Source organism: Oncorhynchus clarkii, chromosome 8 (assembly GCF_045791955.1).
Source record: "Oncorhynchus clarkii lewisi isolate Uvic-CL-2024 chromosome 8, UVic_Ocla_1.0, whole genome shotgun sequence".
Classification (NCBI taxonomy): Eukaryota; Metazoa; Chordata; class Actinopteri; order Salmoniformes; family Salmonidae; genus Oncorhynchus; species Oncorhynchus clarkii.
In genome coordinates this window covers 17,038,916-17,061,925 of record NC_092154.1, presented here as the reverse complement: position 1 = coordinate 17,061,925, position 23,010 = coordinate 17,038,916, and the positions used below count along the sequence as shown (strand labels likewise).

General features: G+C 43.6%; 1 protein-coding gene across 3 annotated transcripts in view; it reads right to left on the bottom strand.

The window, feature by feature from the left end:
- LOC139415027 (sentrin-specific protease 6-like) overlaps positions 1–22,661 on the bottom strand; it is a 33,793-nt gene extending 11,132 nt beyond the window's left edge. Inside the window, exons 1-17 of one of the 3 annotated variants that reach the window (XM_071162773.1) lie at positions 22,241–22,448; positions 16,214–16,307; positions 15,970–16,033; positions 15,337–15,452; positions 15,043–15,198; positions 10,337–10,416; positions 9,444–9,532; positions 8,334–8,796; positions 7,674–7,915; positions 5,861–5,998; positions 2,196–2,229; positions 1,812–2,003; positions 1,447–1,631; positions 1,087–1,229; positions 738–854; positions 433–555; positions 57–149 (exon numbers count right to left, since the gene is read on the bottom strand). In XM_071162773.1, coding sequence (XP_071018874.1) covers positions 57–149; positions 433–555; positions 738–854; positions 1,087–1,229; positions 1,447–1,631; positions 1,812–2,003; positions 2,196–2,229; positions 5,861–5,998; positions 7,674–7,915; positions 8,334–8,796; positions 9,444–9,532; positions 10,337–10,416; positions 15,043–15,198; positions 15,337–15,452; positions 15,970–16,033; positions 16,214–16,307; positions 22,241–22,268 — 2,357 coding nt within the window. In that variant the 5' untranslated portion in view covers positions 22,269–22,448. Of the gene's footprint in view, positions 1–56; positions 150–432; positions 556–737; positions 855–1,086; positions 1,230–1,446; positions 1,632–1,811; positions 2,004–2,195; positions 2,230–5,860; positions 5,999–7,673; positions 7,916–8,333; positions 8,797–9,443; positions 9,533–10,336; positions 10,417–15,042; positions 15,199–15,336; positions 15,453–15,969; positions 16,034–16,213; positions 16,308–22,240 lie in introns of all 3 variants that reach the window. The other 2 variants (XM_071162774.1, XM_071162775.1) reach the window with 2 other exon arrangements.
- Between the last annotated feature and the right edge of the window lie 349 nt (positions 22,662–23,010).

Here is a 23,010-nt window from a genome sequence, read left to right as displayed (position 1 = left end):
AGGGAATAGGGTGTCATTTGGGAAGAAGTCAGTGATATTTAGAGACAGTAACTTACGACTCATTTATGGGAACAAAGATGAAGTCCTTTTGGAACAGGTCTACATGTCTGGTCCATGTCTTCACCCTGTTGTGCTTCCTCTTCTGCATCCTGATAACCAGCAAAGAAGAAACATGTTTGTTTTTTTAAGTCGTTGTTATTTTGTTTTATGGACAATAATAATCATGGTGGAAATGTAGAGAGGAAGACTGAGTGAGACCGAGAGGAAGGGCCGAGGCGGGCATCGAAACGCAGTAGCCAGCGGATGTGTGTGGTCCGGACTCGGCAGAGCTATCACTAAACCAGACTCCAGCTTCTGTCCTGTCCTGTCATAACTCAATTTGGTGTGAAATGTGTTGCCCCTCATATCACTGGCAGAGAAGAGGAGACTCACGGTAGGTTTGTGGTGTCTGGGAGGTTTCTCCTCTCTTTCTGGTTGAGTCTCTTGTAAAAGAATGAGCTAAACACGTGACTCCTTTGCGAGTCTTCTTTTTTCAACTTCTCCAAAACTAAATATCTAAGTAAAGGGAAAACACACAGAAAACAGTCAATCCACAGTCCCTGTGAGGTTGGCCAATGTCCCTTATATGCAACAAAAGCAAGCACTGCTTCGATAGAATATCAAACAGAGAATGTGACTTTAAAGACAATGGAAAATAGACAAAGTAAAATTTACAATGGAAAGCAAATTACACCAACTTTAAATAAAAGTCTATGATGACGTCGTTTAGGAATTCTCCATCGTTAAGGCAGTGAAGGTCTTCGTTAGTCACCGATATGCCCCCCTTGGCTGGAGGAGGTGGGTACACCATCAACCTGCAACACAACCATCCAATGATTAAACCATCAGGAACAAAAACACAGAATTGTACTTAAGATGACAGGGTTGTATTCATTATGGTACAACGAAGCAAAATCGTTTGCAACAGAAAACAAAAACAAGTGTTTCTTATTGGACAAGTTTCAGATAGTCCCCCGTTTCAGTAAATTTTCTTGTTTGGTGCCTAATGAACATGACCCAGGAGTAGGAGATAGATAACCCTTGTACTTTATGATTGGTCCAGTGAAGGTGGGTTGGAGCTCAGCCATGTCATCGTCTTCATCATCAAAGAACGCACTGTTCTGCTGTCGTGTAGCCATGCGCGTTCGCACCATTGGAGCCGGTGTGTTGGTTTTAGTGCTGTTGTTTACCTACAAGAAAGGGATGTAAACCAAAAACCAGCAACATATATTTTGGTAGCTAGTCTCAAAAGGCTCTAAGATGCTAATCTTCAGGACCTGGGACACACAGCCCTATTACGTCACATATTGTTAGGTTTGATCAATTCCAACAACTTTCCCAAAATTCCCAAGTTCTCCAGACATCCCAGTTGGAAGATTCCCGGAAACAGGGAATAAGCAGGCCCACCTTTTCTTTAGTTGCTTTGTTGTAGTTGACCAATCTGATGTTAGCTTCATCAAACGACAATTTGGTGGGGAACTCATTGAGGTTGTTGGCTCGGCCGATCTCTTGTAGAATCTCCTCTAGAACCATCTGCTGCTGCATCGACAGCCCGTTCTCAAAGATCAACACCATGTACTTCTCATCGGAGTCTGAGGACAGAACGGAAAGCAACCAGACTTGACATTTTAGCACAAAATAACACGTCACAGATAGGCTTCTCCAAACACAGGTTTCTGTTCATCCATCTATGTACAGACTACTGCTGTTGCAACTGGCATGGGATCTCCACAGTTCAATTGACATCACTATGTAGCGTCTGCTGTCCTTACCGTTGCCAGCGCAGTCGTACCAGCACAGGCCTCCCTTGTCTCGGGTCATCTTGAGCTGGGTGCGGAGCCGCACACATTCCTCGGGGCTGGTCTGAAAGAAAAGGACGGGCAGCTTCCTCACGCTGCACCACTCACAGCTTATGAGCTCCGACGCACGCAGACACACCTTCTCCAGAGAATCCACCTCAGGACCTGGGACAGAAAGCACTATTACGTCACATACTGTTAAGTTTGATCAATTCCAGCAACTTAAATTTAAGAAATGTATTGTACATTTGCAACCCTACACACTGTACAACACTGTCTAGTCTATCTACAATAGGTTGTCCTTTGAGAGCAGAGGAAAACATTTATAGGACATCTGACATTCTTGTGGTCTCCTACCTTCAGTTTCAAGATGAATGTGATCGACCGTAAACTGAAAGACAAAGATGGTTGAATGATGGCGGTATGCTAGACAGTCAGGGAATAGTGAACATTCAAAACTGAATTTACCAGTATTCATTTTGTAATGTTTAAGAAAAAGAATAACATTATTCATGGAGAAATGTGTAGAATTGCAGGAAAACTAGGTCAAATTCTCTCTCAACTCGACGGCAGAATATGTAGAATCACAGGAAATAAGCTTTACAACGGCACCATTTTCTCTCAGCTCCATGGAGAAATGTGTAGAATTGCAGGAAAACTAGGTAAAATTCTCTCTCAGCTCGACGGCAGAATATGTAGAATCACAGGAAATAAGCTTTACAACGGCACCATTTTCTCTCAGCTCCGTGGAGAAATGTGTAGAATTGCAGGATGGGGGCCTCTTAAAATGTTCTCTAAAGTGTAGGCACACTGACGGCGCTCATTCCACACCTCCTACCAAGCCCACCACCTAAGCCTCTTTTTGATCCAGGAAAAAAAACCTGATAGGCTATTGTTTTTGGCCAGATTTTAGGTAAGTATAAGTGTCTGTACAGAGAGAGTACAGACGTGGCCAAAAGTTGAGACTGACACAAATATAAATTTTCACAAAGTTTGCTGCCTCAGTTTGTATGATGACAATTTGCATATACTCCAGAATGTTATGAAGACTGCAAATAATTGCAATTCATCTGATCAAAGACCCTTTTGCCATGCCAATTAACTGAATCTCAAAACATTTCCCATGCATTTCAGTCCCGTCTCCAAAGGACATCCAAAGCTGACATCATGTCTGTGATTCTCTCGTTAACACAGGTGTGAGTGTTGACGAGGACAAGGCTGGAGATCACTCTGTCATGCTGATTGAGTTCGAATAACAGACTGAAAGCTTCAAAAGGAGGGTGGTGCTTGGAATCATTGTTCTTCCTGTGACGTCAAGGAAACACGTGACATCATCACTGCTTTGCACAAAAGGGCTTCACAGGCAAGGATATTACTGCCAGTAAGATTGCACCTAAATCAAGCATTTACCGGATCATCAAGAACTTCAAGGAGAGCGGTGCAATTGTTGTGAAGAAGGCTTCAGGGCGCCCAAGAAAGTCCAGCAAGCGCCAGGACCGTCTCCTAAAGTTGATTCAGCTGCGGGATCGGGGCACCACCAGTACAGAGCTTGCTTAGGAATGGCAGCAGGCAGGTGTGAGTGCATCTGCACGCACAGTGAGGCGAAGACTTTTGGAGGATGGCCTGGTGAAGGGCAGCAAAGAAGGGCAGCAAAGAAGCCACTTCTCTCCAGGAAAAACATCAGGGACAGACTGATATTCTGCAAAAGGTACAGAGATTGGGATGCTGAGGACTGGGGTAAAGTCATTTTCTCTGACGAATCCCCTTTCCGATTCTTTGGGGCATCCGGAAAAAAACAAAATGTTCAATTTGGTTTAAATAATGCAAAAACAAAGTGTTGGAGAAGAAAGTAAAAGTGCAATATGTGCCATGTAAGAAAGCTAACATTTAAGTTATTTGCTCAGAACATGAGAACATATGAAAGCTGGTGGTTCCTTTTAACACGGGTCTTCAATATTCCCAGGTAAGAAGTTTTAGGTTGTAGTTATTATAGGACTATTTCTCTCTATACCATTTGTATTTCATATACCTTTGACTATTGGATGTTCTTATAGGCACTTTAGTATTGCCACTGTAACAGTATAGCTTCCGTCCTTCTCCTCGCCCCTACCTGGGCTCGAACCAGGAACACATCGACAACAGCCACCCTCGAAGCACCGTTACCAATGCAGAGCAAGGGGAACAACTACAAGTCTCAGAGCGAGTGACGTTTGAAACGCTATTAGCGCGCATCCCGCTAACTAGCTAGCCATTTCACATCGGTTACACCAGCCTAATTCTCGGGAGATGATAGGCTTGAAGTCATAAACAGCGCAATGCTTGAAGCACAGCGAAAAGCTGCTGGCAAAACGCACGAAAGTGCTGTTTGAATGAATGCTTACGAGTCTGCTGGTGCCTACCACCGCTCAGTCAGACTGCTCTATCAAATCAGAGACTTAATTATAACATAATAACACACACAAATACGAGCCTTAGGTCATTAATATGGTCGAATCCGGAAACTATCATCTCGAAAACAAAACGTTTATTCTTTCAGTGAAATACGGAACCGTTCCGTATTTTATCTAACGGGTGGCATCCATAAGTCTAAATATTCCTGTTACATTGCACAACCTTCAATGTTATGTCATAATTACGTACAATTCTGGCAAATTAGTTCGCAACGAGCCAGGCGGCCCAAACTGTTGCATATACCCTGACTCTACGTGCAATGAACGTGAGAAGTGACACAATTTCACCTGGTTAATATTGCCTGCTAACCTGGATATCTTTTAGCTAAATATGCAGGTTTAAAAATATATACTTATGTATGTATGTATTGATTTTAAGAAAGGCATTGATGTTTATGGCTAGGTACACGTTGGAGCAACGACAGTCCTTTTTCGCGAATGCGCACCGCATCGATTATATGCAACGCAGGACACGTTAGATAAACTAGTAATATCATCAACCATGTGTAGTTAACTAGTGATTATGATTGATTGATTGTTTTTTATAAGATAAGTTTAATGCTAGCTCGCAACTTACCTTGGCCTCTTACTGCATTCGCGTAACAGGCAGGCTCCTCGTGGAGCGCAATGTAAAGCAGGTGGTTAGAGCGTTGGACTAGTTAACAGTAAGGTTGCAGGATTGAATCCCAGAGCTGACAAGGTACAAATCTGTTGTTCTGCCCCTGAACAAGGCAGTTAACCCACCGTTCCTAGGCCGTCATTGAAAATAAGAATGTGTTCTTAACCGACTTGCCTAGTTAAATAAAGGTGTAACATTTATATATATATATATTTTTTAAATCGGCCAAATCGGTGTCCAAAAATAACGATTTCCGATTGTTATGAAAACTTGAAAATCGGCCATTCCGATTAAATCGGTCAACCTCTACCTGAGACCCTTGCTTCTCAGCCAAGGGAGTGGGCTCACTCACAATTTTGCCTAAGAACACAGCCATGAATAATGGTACCAACACATCCTCCGAGAGCAACTTCTCCCAACCATCCAGGAACAGTTTGGTGACGAACAATGCCTTTTCCAGCATGATGGAACACCTTGCCATAAGGCAAAAGTGATAACTAAGTGGCTTGGGAAACAAAACATCGACATTTTGGGTTCATGGCCAGGAAACTCCCCAGACCTTAATCCCATTGAGAACTTGTGGTCAATCCTCAAGAGGCGGGTGGACAAACAAAAACCCACAAATTCTGAAAAACTCCAAGCATTGACTATGCAAGAATAGGCTGCCATCAGTGAGGATGTGGCCTAGAGGTTAATTGACAGCATGCCAGGGCAGATTGAGTTCTTGAAAAAGAAGGGTCAACACTGCAAATATTGACTCTTTGCATCAACTTCATGTAATTGTCAATAAAAGCCTTTGACACTTATGAAATGCTTGTAATTATACTTAAGTATTCCATAGTAACGTCTGACAAAAATATCTAAAGACACTGAAGCAGCAAACTTTGTGGAAATTAATATTTGTGTCATTCTCAAAACTTTTGGCCACGACAGTACAGGAGCAGGGTACTTACATTGACAGGCTTGGACACCATCCTGCGAAGAGTCCCTACTCTCACACTCCGACAGTCCAGGATGATGCTGTCCAACTTGTCGGGAGAGATCCTCTGTTTTTTCTTGGGTGTAGAGTCATCCGGCATTTGGTTTCCAAACTGAAAATAACATGCATGGTCAGCCTTGAAACCTGCTGCTTCATACAAATCATATACAGTAGATGTCTGGCCAACACCACAAGGTGATTCATAAACTGGCCATTTAGATTCCACTGCCCAATTCCTTTGCAAGCTAAATATCGGTGGCACTATGTTGTTTTCTCAAAGGTAAACTTTACAACCCTGAACACACAAAAAGTAAATGAGGAGACTTAAATCCTTAGTCACAACGGCTGCCAAAAACAACTTAAGGAGCCCATCTCGGTGAATACAAAAACACGCAGTGATGTCATTTTCTGCCAAGCAAAACTACCCAGGAGGTTACCTTGAGAGAGCAGATCACGAACATTATGGGCTCAAGGACATTTTGACAGACAGACTCAAAGTCAGACTGAAACGTGATAAAACAGCTCACGACAAGACTGGCTCACTATAGACAGGTCCGTTTACATAATGTAGTCCTGAATTGAGGAAAACTTAATTGCGTATCCACACAAGTACCACCCTATACACAGAGGCTGTTGTAGAGGATAATGCGGGTCGCCTACAGCACCTATACACCACCCCAGCATGGGTAGGACTCCCGGCCGACCCTAGTCATATCATGCTATCCCGGTCTAAATGAAAAATACTTACAAATATTAACTCAGCAAAAAAAGAAAAGTCCTCTCACTGTCAACTGTGTTAATTTTCAGCAAACTTAACATGTGTAAATATTTGAACATAAGATTCAACAACTGAGACATAATCTAAACAAGTTCCAAAGACATGTGACTAACGGAAAAGGAATAATGTGTCTCTGAACGGGGGGTCAAAATCAAAAGTAACAGTCAGTATCTGGTGCATTAAGTACTGAGTACAGGCCTCAATGTAACGCTTATTCCATCGACAATAAACGCAAATCCGACCATCACCCTGGTGAGACAAAACCGCAACTCAATTTTTTGCCAGTCCTGTCTGGTCCAGCGACGGTGGATTTGTGCCCATAGACGATGTTGTTGCCGGTGATGTCTGGTGAGGACCTGCCTTACAACAGGCCTACAAGCCCTCAGTCCAGCCTCTCTCAGCCTATTGAGGACAGTCTGAGCACTGAGGGAGGAATTGTGCCTTCCTGGTGTAACTCGGGCAGTTGTTGTTGCCATCCTGCACCTGTCCCGCAGGTGTGATGTTCAGATGTACCGATCCTGTGCAGGTGTTGTTACACGTGGTCTGCCACTGTGAGGACGATCAGCTGTCCGTCCTGTCTCCCTGTAGTGCTGTCTTAGGCGTCTCACAGTACGGACATTGCAATTTATTGTCCTGGACACATCTGCAGTCCTCATGCCTCCTTGCAGCATGACTAAGGCACGTTCACACAGATGAGCAGGAACCCTAGGCATCTTTCTTTTGGTGTTTTTCAGAGTTGGTAGAAAGGCCTCTTTAGTTTCCTAAGTTTTCATAACTGTGACCTTAATTGCCTACCGTCTGTAAGCTGTTAGTGTCTTAACAACCGTTCCACAGGCGCATGTTCATTAATTGTTTATGGTTCATGGAACAAGTGTGGGAAGCAATGTTTAAACCCCTTACAATGAAGATCTGTGAAGTTATTTGGATTTTTACAAATTATCTTTGAAAGACAGGGTCCTGAAAAGGGACATTTATTTTCTTGCTGAGTTTATGTTAAAAGACGACATACCTGATCTTTCATGCGGTTCCTTCTGGGTAGTGAAATTCTGCTGTCGACGTCGGAGAAGAAGTCAGAAGTGATCTCCTCCTGCTCCCCTCCTGTGCTACTCTTCACTGCCGCCTCCACTCTGCCTCCGGAGGGCGCCGGTGAAGAGTGGGCTGAGTCAGCAGGCCGAGGGGAAACGCTGTCCAGCCTGTTTACGCTGCCCGTGCTGGCGTTGTCCGCCTCATCCTCGTCACTGGACAGCACGACTGAAACACAAACAGAGTCGTCATTTCCAGACGCAACACAGCTGAATAAATTATTTCAACAAGATGGGATTTACATCCTGAAATGTGGCCTTTGTTTGATAACAGTTCTGACAGAGAGAGGTAAGATGTACAGACAGGTGCTAGTGGTTTTGAGCTGTGTGGTTGGTTACAGAGAACGTCCTGTGCAGTTGGTTGAAATGAACCACTTCTGTAGTGTACTACCTCTCACAGGGACAAACACCTGCCTGCAGTAAACCCTGAGACTAACCAGCACCGAGGCAGGTGAAGAGTGAGTACTGAGCAGGCCAAGTGTGTATCCCAAATGACACCCTATTCCCTACATAGTGCACTACTTTTGACCAGAGCACTAAATGGAATATGGTGCAATTTGGGATGCATACCTGGACAGTGGACTTACTGGGGTCGTTGAGCTCGTGCTGCTTGGCGGCCGTCCTCCTGCCTTTGTTGCCGGCGACTTTCCCGGCGCAGCAGCTCCCCACCAACCCCACCCCCGCTGGTCTCCCGTTGTGTGGCAGCGGCAGGCCGGCCCGGGTGGTGATGCGTACCGGAATGGGCGGGTTCATCACTGTGTCCACACGCAGCGGCAGCGCCCTCATGGTCGAGGACGAACCGTAGAAGCTATTCTTGGTCAGCTGTCGACTGTTTGGTCCTGGGGATGGGTGTTGATGGGGGTGGGTGTGCTGTGGGTGAGGTCGAATGGGGGGTCTGGGCGTGGGGGATGTAGGCTGGGCTGCTGGGGGGTGGTAGAGGTGGGGAACCTCCGGCACCAAGGAGTTCCCACAGTGTTCACACGTGCTGTGGCTTTCACTGGATAAGCTACACTTCCCACACACTGTGTGGTTCCTTTCTGGATTTAGGGGCTGCAGACAAGGCAAAGACAATTACATTTCAGCATCAGGTAGGCTACACTTAAATTATTTTTTATCTTCTGACATCAGTCAACATCATTGCTAAATCGCTCAGGGGTATCATCTTAAAACCGCTCAGCTCTTTTTGGTTGAAATGGACAGCGGAGGTAGACATTATAAACAAGATGCTTCCTCCTATTCAGTTATTCATAGGATCTCTAGCCACAACATTAATAGGTATGACTCGGACAGGAAGGAACAAGCTGGATGGTTTGATAGTGGACTAGCGAGATCAGAGAGAGCGAGCGAGGCCCAGAGGGGAGATCAGAGAGCGAGAGAGAAAGGACAGAGGGGAGTAGCAGTAACTACAGTCCAGCACGGTCACAGTCCTCATAGAAAAGGCTCCATAATTGTAAACTCTAACCAGTAGATGATCCTAGACTCGCCCAGCCAGCACAGGTCCTTTTTAACTTCAGGACCTGGCATATCCATAAAGCGTCTCAGAGTAGGAGTGCTGACCTAGAATCAGGTCCCCCATGTCCATATAAACATATCCATTATGGTGTAAAAGGCTAAACTGATTCTAGATCAGCACTCATACAACAAGATGTTTTATGAATATGGACCCAGATGACGACGTGAGTTCATACTGCTCTTACCTCCACTCTCTGAACCTGCGAGGGAAAGCTACAACAGCCCTCCAGCAAGGGTCTCCGACTGTGCTCTTTGATGCTCACGTTGTCGTTGGCTTAAAAGGGAATAAAAGACAACATGAAAGGAAACAGTCATCTGTCATGTACAGTATGCAGTAACGACTGATCGTGTTGAGAACCAGCCTCATCTTTAAGACAAACAAAAAAATAAATATAGTGGAGAAAGTTGGCCTTGGGGAAGTTTCACACATTTGAAGTTTTCCAGTGTTTCAAGGTCACCTTGCAGCACCAGGTGATCATCATCATTACTGTATACTGTCATATTTGTCTGTGCCGGAGTCAGCTGGCTGGGCCACAGTGTGCTTTACTAGCCTGACTGCCTGTGTGTGCTACTGTCCTCTCCATGCTCATCTGTGGCAGCCAGACTCACTCGCTCTCACTCCTTCCTCTCAGAGGAGCTTTGCGGGCGGATTAATCTGCGAGGCCTGATGCAATCCCTCTTAGGCAGACAGACAGGAGGCTCAGCCCAGATCTACTGCCCTCCAGGCACCACTCCGCAAAGGATTTCACTGCTAGAGACAGACTTCCCAGCAAGACACCGTCCACTATTCCCTCTACCACCTAGTACCAAGTCCCACATTACATCCTGATAGTAGCATTTAACCGCACCGTCTTCGTACAGCACACTGTGTCCACATAGGAAACCATGGTTTGAGACTGCCTCAGATTGAGACTGCACACACCGTCCTCCATCCCCCACCACCACTTACCGTCCCACATCACATCCTGAAAGCAGCATTTACCCACACGGTCTTAGTAGTACACTGCCTCCACATATAACATGCTGCTGTTACTATATCAGTACCGTGAATGTAATGGCAGTGCGTGTCTCATTTTACCTGGAATCTCTGGACAGGTGAGGATGATACTCTCTACTTCTGCTGCTTGGATATGCTGTTGAGTGGTGCTGTAGTCCCTTCTAAGGGAACAATGGCACAGTCTGGTCAGAAGTCATTCAAAACAAAGCCTTTTGTTTTCTTGTCAACAACCATAACGAGGTAAACAAATCAATAACTCAAATTTGGAGATAAACAAGTTATGCAATTGGAGAGATTGGAGGGGGGAAATTATCTAATATGATGAAACAACACGTGGGGTATCCATGCTAGCAGTGTTACCCTACAGAACCAGACCAAAGGTGGATGGATGCAGGTTATTAAGGTAGCTAGTTAGTATAAACGCACAAAGGTGGATGGATGCAGTTTATTAAGGTAGCTAGTTAGTATAAACGCACAAAGGTGGATGGATGCAGGTTATTAAGGTAGCTAGTTAGTATAAACGCACAAAGGTGGATGGATGCAGGTTATTAAGGTAGCTAGTTAGTATAAACGCACATGGCCACGGGCACCACTGCTTTGACTACAGCATGAGATGGAACAAAATACAATGTTGGAACAGGACAAAGTTCAGATCACTACAATGTATTACAGCACAAAGCATGGCTAAGCATATACAGGGTGCAATGTCTTCCCTTTCTTTTAGGTCAAGGTTGCTTTAGAAAGGAACATGAAGAGAGCAAGTCTAGTCTTGCTGTTACGAAACCAATTACAGACTGATTTTGCTGCACTCATTATGTCTAGGGGTCTTAGGCCTAGCTACCTGGTCTGTATCCTGACTCGTTATGTCTAGGGGTCTTAGGCCTAGCTACCGGGTCTGTAACCTGACTCGTTATGTCTAGGGGTCTTAGGCCTAGCTACCTGGTCTGTAACCTGACTCGTTATGTCTAGGGGTCTTAGGCCTAGCCACCTGGTCTGTAACCTGGTTGGTGCTGCCACCTGGGGGAGGGTGTGTTGAAGTGGATCCTGGTAGAGTGTATTGCCAAAAGCCGGGTGTACACTACACAACTTTCAAAATCCTGACCGCTCACATTAAACAACATATTTCCTGTCGTTTTTTTGGTCTTGCCAACGTAGTGGTGCTCAAACTAAACAATGTGGCACAGACTTGGGTCACACAATACATAGTACCCTCCAAGCTCATCATTAAGCTTGGGGCCCTGGATCTGAACTCCGCCCTGTGCAACTGGGTCCTGGACTTCCTGACGGGACGCCAACACGTGGTAAAGGTAGGCAACAACACCTCCACTATGCTGATCCTCAACACAGGGGCCCCACAAGGGTGCGTGCTCAGGCCCGTCCTGTACATCCATGACTGCATGGCCACGCATGTCTCCAACTCAATCATCAAGTTTCAACAACAACAGTGGTAGGCCTGATTATCAAGCACGACGAGACAGCCTACAGGGAGGAGGTAAGGGCCCTGGCGGAGTGATACCAGGAAAATAACCTCTCCCTCAATTTAAACAAAACCAAGGAGCTGATCGTGGACTTCAGGAGACAGCAGAGGTTGGTTGAACATTTGGCTTGGCCCCTTACTAACTTCTAAAGATCCACCATTGAGAGCATCCGGTCGGGCTGTTTCACCAACTGCACCGAATGCAACCAGGGCTCTCCAGAGGGTGGTGTGGTCTGCCCAACATCACCAAGGCCACACTGCCTGCCCTCCAGAACATCTACAGCACCCGGTGTAACAGGAAGGCCAAGATAATCAACAAGGACCTCAGCCATCCGGACCGTGGCCTGTTCACCATGCTACCTTCAAGATGGCGAGGTCAAAACAGGTGAACCAAAGCTGGGACCCGGAGACAGACAAACAGCTTCTATCTCAAGGCCATCAGACTGTTAAATAGTCAACACTAGCCGGTACCCTGCCCTGAACTTTAGTCGCTGTCATTAGCCAGCCACCACCCAGTTAATCTACCCTGCACAACTGACTAGGTATTCCCATTTCCCTATGTACACAGTCATGGAACACTGGTCACTTTAACAATGTTAACACACTTTTTAATCCACTTAATATGTATATACTGTATTCTAGTCAAGGCCCATCCTATTTAACTATTGCTGTACATATTCTAACCACGTATTCTTCAGATATACTATATATATTCTATCCACATACTATCCATATATATATTCTATCCACATACTATCCATAATGTCTATACATCCCATCACATACACATATATACAGTGCATTCGGCAAGTATTCAGACCCCTTGACTTTTACACAATTTGTAACGTTACAGCCTTATTCTAAAATGGACTAAATATTTTTCCCCCCTCCATCAATCTACACACAATACCCCATAGTGGCAAAGCAAAAATAGGTTTTTAGGTTGTTTTTTTAATGGAAATAGTGGTGTGGGGGCTGTGCTTTGGCAAAGTGGGTGTGGTTATATCCTGCCTGGTATAGTCGGATGGGGCCACAGTGTCTCCCAACCCCTCCGGTCTCAGCCTCCAGTAATTATGCTGCAGTAGTTTGTGTCGGGGGGCTAGGGTCAGTCTGTTATATCTGGAGTATTTCTCCTGTCTTATCCGGTGTCCTGTGTGAATTTAAGTATGCTCTCTCTAATTCTCGCTTTCTTTCTCTCTCTGAGGACCTGAGGCCTAGGACCATGCCTCAGGACTACCTGGCCTGATGACTCGTGGCTGTCCCCAGTCCACCTGGCCGTGCTGCTGCTCCAGTTATAACTGTTTTGCCTGCGGCTATGAACCCTGACCTGTTCACCGGACGTGCTACCTGTCCCAGACCTGCGGTTTTCAACTCTCAAGAGACCGCAGGAGCGGTAGAGATACTCTGAATGATCAGCTATGAAAAGCCAACTGACATTTACTCCTGAGGTGCTGACCTGTTGCACCCTCGACAACTACTGTGATTATTATTATTTGACCATGCTGGTCATCTACGAACATTTGAACGTCTTGGCCATGTTCTGTTATAATCTCCACCCGGCACAGCCAGAAGAGGACTGGACACCCCTCATAGCCTGGTGACTCTCTAGGTTTCTTCCTAGGTTCTGGCCTTTCTAGGGAGTTTTTACTAGCCACCGTGCTTCTACACCTGCATAGCTTGTTGTTTGGGGTTTTAGGCTGGGTTTCTGTACAGCACTTTGAGATATCAGCTGATGTAAGAAGGGCTCTATAAATACATTTGATTTGAAATTTGAGTTGAAATATAACATTTCCATAAATATTCACACCCTTTACTCAGCACTTTGTTGAAGCACCTTTGTCAGCGACTACAGCCTCGGGTCTTCTTGGGTATGATTCTACTAGCTGTGCTTGGCACACCTGTATTTGGAGAGTTTCTCCCATTCTTCTCTGCAGATCCTCTCAAGCTGTCAGGTTGGATGGGGAGTGTCGCTGCACAGCTATTTAAAAGGTCTCTCCAGAGATGTTCGATCAAGTTCAAGTCTGGGCTCTGGGCGGCCACTCCAGGACATTCAGAGACTTGTCCAGAAGCCACTCCTGCGTTCTCCTGGCTGTGTGCTTAGGGTCGATGTCCTGTTGGAAGGTGAACCGTCGCCCCGGTCGGAGGTCCTGAGCGCTCTGGAGAAGGTTTTCATCCCCTCGATCCTGACTAGTCTTTCTGTCCCTGCCGCTGACAAACATACCCACAGCATGATGCTACCACCACCATGCTTCAACTTATGGATGGTGCCAGGTTTTTTCCAGATGTGACACTTGGCATTCAGGCCAAAGAGTTCAATCTTGGTTTCATCAGACCAGAGAATCTTGTTTCTCATGGTCTGAGTGGCTTCTGAGGAATGGCTTCCATCTGGCCACTCTACCATAAAGGCCTGATTGGTGGGCGGCAGGGTAGCCTAGTGGATAGAGCTAGTAACCGGAAGGTTGCAAGTTCAAATCCCCGAGCTGACAAGGTACAAATCTGTCGTTCGGCCGTCATTGAAAATAAAAATTTGTTCTTAACTGACTTGCCTAGTTAAATAAAGGTCAAATAAAAAATACAAATTGGTGGAGTGCTTCAGAGATGTTGTCCTGGAAGCCACTGGTCTCCAATCTCCACAGAGGAACTCTGGTCATTCTGACAGAGCACCATCAGCATCAGGCCCTTCTCCCCTGACTGCTCAGTTAGGCCAGCTCTAGGAAGAGTCTTGGTGGTTCCAAACTTCTTCCATTTAAGAATGATGGAGGCCACTGTGTTCTTGGGGACCTTCAATGCTGCAGAAATGTTTTGGTACCCTTCCCCAGATCTGTGCCTCGACACAATCCTGTCTTGGAGCTCTGCGTACAATTAATTCAACCTCATGGCTTGGTCGTTGCTCTGACATGCACTGACAACTGTGGGACCTTATATAGACAGGTGTATGTATACCTTTACAAAATAATGTCCAATCAATTGAATTTTCCACAGGTGGACTCCAATCAAGTTTTAGAAACATCTCAAGAATGATCAATGGAAACAGGATGCACCGGAGCTCAATTTCAAGTCTCATAGCAAAAGGTCTGAATACTTATGTAAATAAGGTATCTGTTTTTCTAAAAACCTGTTTTCAATTCGCCAAAATGAATTGATCAGATCGCCTAAATAAAGTGAGTAACATGTCTCTTCGACTGATTAGAGATCCAGCCCTTCCGACTACTTTGAGAAAAAAAGCATTTTGTCAAATGAAACTATTCGGTAGCTCTAAATGCTATGTTATGCAGTATGACCATAGTGTGACTTCAGTGAGGACTCATACCTTTGGACAGGTTTCCTCATTGCAGCAGGAACATTGTGGGTGTGTTGAAAGGGTCTCCCCTGTAGAACAACTCCTTGAGATGGTGTTGGGCTGACTATTAAATAGTCAGTTCTGTTAGGCATCGGTGACGTCTTTGCTACCATGTTTGGGAGGTCACTGTAGTAGAGGAAGCAGAGGAACAACATTAGGTTTTTGCTATACACAGATTGTAATGGTTCATTATGATATTTGCAGTTGTCAGCAAAACATTCCAACTTGAACTGAAGAGATACTTGCAACAGTGACATGTCATACCTTAACCTCTTGTCACTTCCTGGTTTGTTTAGAGCCCCTATGTGATTATTTGTATTTGGCCTGTTTTCATATGTTTTTAGGGGATCCGCAGAAGAGAAATGCCTAAGAGCGGGGGACTGGTGTGGGGAGAGAGATTGAGAGTAGAGAACAGAGAAGGTAATTAACACAGGATCTGATGGCAGGTTGCAGGGCATTTCTGCACAGTACATAGAGAAGTCTGTATGTCAGTGATGCTGCATGAAAAACGGATACACCCCTGTAGAGTATGACAATAACAGCACTGATCTGATGTCCTTGTTCACTGTTCAAGAGAAACATGTTTTGAAGATTGTTATAATAGCCTAAAGTAAGATCACATTCACAATAAAGTTCATCAGATTAAATGTTCTGTGTATAATAACCGAGTGCTGTAAGCATCAAATGTCACAACATGAACTTTTCACCAGCAGCAGCATAAAACAGACCAATTTTGTTGGTAAAAATACAGAGTCCTCTGGATGGCATAGCCAGACACGTTTTGGCAGACACACTTTGGCAGAGAGATAGTGAGAGGAGAGCAAGATGGGCAGAATAACAATGACCTAAATGTGAGTTGTGTGGAGGGGGGCTAGATGAGGAGTTAGCCTACAGTACCTTCTGTCCCTCTGGGGAGGAGTGCTGCTGTCTGTCCATCTCCATGGTCACCACCGATGTGCTGCTTAGGAGAAAAGAAGAGAGTGTCAGTGTATTGAGCTGACAGGCAGGCAGGCTCTAAAAAGGGAATAGTAATTCACAGAAGAGAGAGACTTGGGGTCTTAGTCTGGTGGATACAGTGGGGTCAAATTGATGCAGTGCAGCGATGCTGTGCTGAAATGTGGTCCGGGAGAGAAGTGCTTACTCGTGTCTCCTCTGCTCTTCACTGCCTTCAGAAAGAGAAAAGCTCCAGTTCTGCTTGTACCCGCCATCTCGCCTGGCCTGTGATCTATCCAGAGCTTGAATATAATAAACCACAACTCACATCAGTTATTCGAGGCCTAATGAAGGCATCAGTTGAAATGGTCATGTGTACTTCCAGGAGTTCACTAATAATTTCAACATTGCTTGTATTAGCACCATATGTATAATTCAAATCATCAAAGAGCAACCTGATTCAAGTATGATCTTAAAATCTAATTAGATAAATCAGATGTTAAGCCTCAGTCTAAAGTGAAGTTGTCAACACTGACTATCCCTGCTATGTTCTTTGATGAATAAAACTCAACTCATGCCTGCAAAAAAACTGTATGCAGAGGAGACACATTGGCAGCTGAGAACAGAGCAGGTGGTACCAAGGAGCTACTCCCCCTCTCTCTGACCCACAAGACTCATTTCCTGGTGACTCTCAAACATTTGCAACAGCCTTAGAGGCTTAGCAATATGCTGCTCGAAAATGAGACATGGTGGAGTTGTAATATCTCACGAGAATCACAATAGCTAGTTTGGATAAAAACACTTTTTTTTTTTAAAAAATTCATGAAAAGCAATATGAATGATGCTTTGAGAAGTTGTGTTTTATTTTCGGTGTTGTCACCCTGTCATTCTTGCAATCACGTAATTGTAGGCCTCCCCATATCAATGTCTGAGGATAAGGAAAGACATTTTACCTCTGTAGGGTAAATCCATTTCAATACCTTCCATACATATTTTCCCATTAAGTTACTTTTTGGACCTTAATGCTAAAACTTTCAAGAGCTAAAGCTGCTCAAAAGTTGACCTATTTTGCATACCCCACATCTGTGTCTTCATCACTGGAAAAGAAAGACAGTTGAGAATGCTATCATTTAAAAAGCTGTTTTATAATTTCTTGGGGGGTTAAATACCTTCTTTTTTTTATTTTTTTATGTTCACCTTAAATGTCAATTAAATAAAAATAAATACAAAATTCACATTCGCATATGTTGTAGCTTAGACCCTATTTTACAAGCGTTTGAGGTTTTTGTGTTTGAGACTCTTACAGTGTGGATGTCATGTTGTTTTGGCTGATAAATGTACTACAATTTTAATGTAAGACTTTCAAATGGTCCGGCGAAGATGGTTGGAGTTCCACACATCAGGGAATGTTGACTTGAATGGGAATATCTGTTGTTTTAAATTATACTGTCAATCCTCCATTGGAAACCTATAGAAATATAGATATTGGAATATACATGAACATTTAAGTTGACATTCGACGGTGGGTAGACCGGCGGCTATCTTTGTGGTAGTAATTATTAGTTACAATTTCAATTCAATTTCAGTGGTGTACCAGCTACATTACAGTGAATTACCAGCTACATTACCCATCTGAAGAGATGGGTCCATTCTATGAATTATATTTATATGATTGAATTGACACCGACCCTGTATTCAATAGCATGTTGTGTCTCAACCCATGGTGGGCACAACACAAAAACCTCTAAGCTTTCTAGGGTCTAAGCTACAAAAAAAATCTGAGTTTCTGAATGATCAAAATCAACCGTTTATCTTTTCCAGTGATGAAGACATGGAAGTCTCAGTCTAAAATGCAAAATGGATCAACTTTGAGCACCTTTATCTCCTGAATGTTTCTGACCACTTCTTCCATGTGCAAACATGTATGGAAAGTTGTGTTTAAATCAAAAGGGGTGTTGTCAAAAAGATATTGAATTCATATGGATTTACCCTGTATGAAACCATTAAGGCACTTAAAATGTTTTCCATAGATGAGCTATTATTAAATTGATAATTCTCCCTGCAGTAAAATATATGTCCAATATTTAAAATCAGCACTATCTGGCACAGCAGCAGGATAAGTAGTGAAGCTGGGGACGTGGCAATTTCCCAGAGGACCTATATTTCACAGTCAAAAACAGTATAATTTTGGTTCCAACCCCTGCTAGGAACTAATAACACTGTAAAGAGTTTATTAGAAAAGCTCAAATGTTGATACGAATGATAACATGCAAGAGATATGTAATTCATTCATTGATCTCCTGAAGAAGCTGTCCCTTTTCCTTTCTGTCACCCCAAATGTTTGGATATGCTGGTAGTTACCAGGTTGTTAGCTAGCTAGCCATGACTGAACAAAGTGTAAACAACACACAAACAGTTTTAGAATGGCCCAGGACGTGGTTTATGAATGCAAAATAAGGTCTGGGCAATCCACTCCATAGTAAGAAAAATGTTGCACCATTAATATGGGTCAGACAGATATTTTGCTGTATCGAATCTGCACTCTTTTTTCTCTAGGGACTCGGAAACAGAGGTACAGCGAAGCCTTATCATTACAACAATTATTATCTAGGAGATTTTTTTCCTAGTCACACAGTGGTCCCAAAATAAAATATTTAGTCACACTTTAGAGCCCTGCTGACCCCTCTCACAGGATGTGGTCTATAAAGCTAGCAACGTAGTATAGCAAGAAAAAAAATAATAAATAAAAAAAAAGCTAATCCAGTAAATTTCATTGATCAACATGCCTTTGGGTTGCATAAACGGTCCCCATATCAACTACTTCCTTGCTGCACATTGCACAGGCAGTGAATAACTTAGGCCTATTACTTAGCCTAATTGGTCATGTCTACAATTAAAGGTTCAGGTTTTTCATCAAACTGGATGATATTTGGATGAAACCAGTTCATAGTAGTTTGACCCAAGTATGAAAAATGACTGCAGCTGGTACAAATTGTACGAAGCAATGGGGTCCTGCGGTTGGGTATTAGGCTTCTGGCTCAAATGTTTGGGGTGTTAAATGTCTCACCATTATTTCTCAGTTCATGTTGATCAATATTTTGGCTATGCTGGCCTGCTGTAAATTATCAAATATATGTCTGATCATTACATACACTACATTTACAAAGGTACGTGGAAACCCCTTCAAATGAGTGGATTCGGCTATTTCTGCCACACCCTGACAGGTGTATAAAATCGAGCACACAGCCATGCAATCACTATTGCTACCCGGTATCTTGTTTCAAGAGAAATTGACAGACGGGCCAGGATAGTGACTTAAAGACGCATTAGCGACTTTTTCCAAAAAACACCTGCCTGCTTGTGTGTATAAGGTAGTAGTTTTGGAATTGTTAGCTAGATTACTCGTTGGTTATTACTGCATTTATTACTGCAACTAGAAGCACAAGCATTTCGCTACACTCGCATTAACATCTGCTAACCATGTGTATGTGACAAATAAAATGTGATTTGATTTGATTTATTGACAAACATTGGCAGTAGAATGGCCTTACTGAAGAGCTGTGACTTCAACAGGGCACCGTCATAGGATGCCACCTTTCCAACAAGTCAGTTCGTAAAATTTCTGACCTGCTAATGCTGTCCAGAACAACTATAAGTGCTGTTATTGTGAAGTGGAAATGTCTAGGAGCAACAACAGCTGAGTGGTAGGCCACAGAACGGGGCCACCGAGTGCTGAAGTGAGTAAAAATGGTCTATCCTCGGTTGCAACCCTCACTACTGAGTTCCAAACTGCCTCTGAAGGCAAAGTCAGCACAAGAACTGTTCGTTGGGAGCTTCAAGAAACGGGTTTCCATGGCCGAACACAAGTCTAAGATCACCACGCGCAATGCCAAGTGTCGACTGGAGAGGTGTAAAGCTCGCCGGCATTAGACTGGAGCAGTGGAAATGTGTTCTCTGGAGTGATGAATCACGCTTCACCATCTGGCAGTCCGATGGACAAATCTATGTTTGGCGGATGCCAGGAGAACGCTACTTGCCCCAATGCATAGTGCCAAATGTAAAGTTTGGTGGAGGATGAATAATGGTCTGGGGCTGTTTTTCCATGGTTCAGGTTAGGCCCCTCAGCCCCAGTGAAGGGAAAACTTAACGCTACAGCATACAATGACATTCTAGACAATTCTGTGCTTCCAACTTTGTGGCAAGAGTTTGGGGAAGACCCTTTTCTGTTTCAGCATGACAATGCCCCGTGCACAAAGCAAGGTCCATACAGAAATGTTTTGTCGAGATCAGGGTGGAAGAACTTGACTGGCGTGGACAGAGCCCTGACCTCAACCCCATCGAATACCTTTGGGATGAATTGAAACACCAACTGCGAGCCAAGCCTAATTGCCCAACATCAGTGCCCGACCTCACTAATGCTCGTGGCTGAATGGAAGCAAGTTCCCACAGCAATGTTGCAACATCAAGTAGAAAGCCTTCCCAGAAGAGTGGAGGCTGTTATAGCAAAGGGGGACTAACTCAATATTAATGCCCATGATATTGGAATGAGATGTTCAACGAGCAGGTGTCCACATACTTTTGGTCATGTGTACAATTCTGAACATATTGTCACTTATAATGCAGAGGCACAAATAAATTGTCCAGTACACTTATTGTAAGCTGTTTTCATGTACATTTTCTAATGTCTAAGTTTCCAAGGTGACTCAGGCTTTACTAATTATTCTAAAGAAGTATCAGTGAACTGTATTCCGTAATTAGCTACAAAACAATAGCAATGCAATTGTGTTTTGCTGCTGTTGTCTGATATCCAACAGTCCATGATCAGCTCTGTTGACCATGAGAGCATTTTACAGAGAAAATGGGTTGATGCATACTATGTAGGCTCAGAATAACATGTGGCCCATTGTTTACCTGATCATCAATGACATGTGGTCCATTGTTTACCTTGTTACCTGGCAACGACCACAATGGTGTTTCAAAGAGCTGTCAGTCAAGGTGAGCTCAGAATTATAAGCTCCCCACCCAGGCTGTTTTTTCAGACGTTCTCATGAGAGAACATGTTTGATTTCTTCAATTATGTTAATTTTAATAGCATACAAATAATATGGGTGATGTTTTGGTCATTCACAGGATATTTTTACTTGGGAAATTGGATGACTGTGCAGCACCTTTAATACAAAAACATATATTAAAATGTGTTTGTTTTGTTTGAAGTTGTGTTCTATGGAGCAATAGGCCTCAACTCCCCCACCCCTGTGGGACACACTGAATCTGAGACACCACATTCCACACTGGCAAGGTGCTTAGCTACAGAAGTAGTCCCTTTCTTATTTTTGTGAATTAACTAGCTTATTTGACATTGCATTACTGTTACGTGTGCATATGTACAATGCAAAAACATGCATGTTATATAGATAAAGCATATGCTTTGTCCTTCCTGGGTTGCTGGCTATTTACATAAACACCACAAGACTAGTTAGCTACTAACTTTGTTATGTGCTGTTTGAAATGAAGAGCCCTGGCTGTGCTTTACCTTAAAAAGCCGAAAGAATACATTGTTTATAGGTAGCTAGCTAACCAACAAATAACGATACGTTGGTCCACTGTTGAAACTATGTCGCTATATATGAAATAAAAAATTACTTGTAAAAGTATATACTAGTTGACAGGAAGGCCCGTCAACAATTAGGTAACTAACGTTAGCTAGCTAGGCCTTGCTGTCTGACCGTTCGCAAGTACAGTAACGTTACAACTTTACCCCATGCCACAGCAAGCTATCGATATTTATTTAACTAACGTTAATCCTGTAAAATACTGCGTAAACGTATCAGTCAAATAGTGTCCAATTTCCTACGATGTGGCCAGCTAACAAGCTAGTACCAGCTAGTCTGATAGCCAGACATAGCCAACGTTACTCAGGCAAGTTAGCTATCATCAACAATAGCTACTAGCTAGTTTAGTAGATTTACTAATAATGATTCAATTTTAAATCGTGCATATTAGTTAAGTCATTTTGTCCATGCACTGTCACAGCAGCTGTAAGTTATGCGAATACATGTAGTTAGGTCTGCAAGGCATAACGAACTTTAGTTAACTAGCTAGCTCGCCCTGAACATGATTGAACTCACATTTACACGCGTGCAATGTATCTGATGGCGTCTCATTCACCTAGGAATGCTATTGCTAACCGACATTGCCTTGTTTTCGCTATTAGGTGAATATAGTAACACCTTACCTTCAAAAAATCTTATATTGTGGGCCATGGTTTATTCCATGTTCTCTCTGTCAGATGGTGTTTGCTTCTCATCAGCGACCCGGGCTCGCGATTAGGCTCTTTGTGTTTCTTTGAACAATGTGTCGATTACTTTTTGTAGCCAAAAAACAAATTGCCAAATGTACCGTACTGGTCTCAGAATTATTTTGTTAGCGCAACACACATTGTGTTCATTCGATTGTTACAAAGTAGCTAGCTAGCTATAAACTGCATGGCCAACATTATTTGGTAGCTATAATAATTGACTGGAAATGCCCCTATTGATTTGCCTATTATTGTTATTATTACTCATTCAGGTGCTAGATTTTTTTTAATCAAAATAATACGTGCGTCGACTTGGGCACATCATCTGCTGCTGCTGCCTCCACGTAGCCTATTCTGTCTGTGAAGGTAAGGGCTTGCAAAGCTACTGTAAGTAGGCTCTAAATGCACCCATGGTTACAGTCATCTGGCATGATAAACTGCCTGACAAATTATTGCATGGAAATCATTGGGCTTGTGTACAACGAAGTGACAAAATATTTGGTGTAGCCATATCCACGTGAAGTAGGGTGCTTATTTTTTTATATACCCCACAGGGGTGCTTTAAAAAATATATATATACCCCCCCCACACACACACACACACACACAATTTGTGAACTAGGCATGTATTACTCCTGTGTGAATGGAGAAAAATACCAGCACCCTCAACCTAACAGCATCCCCAACCCAAAACATATTCCTGCGGCC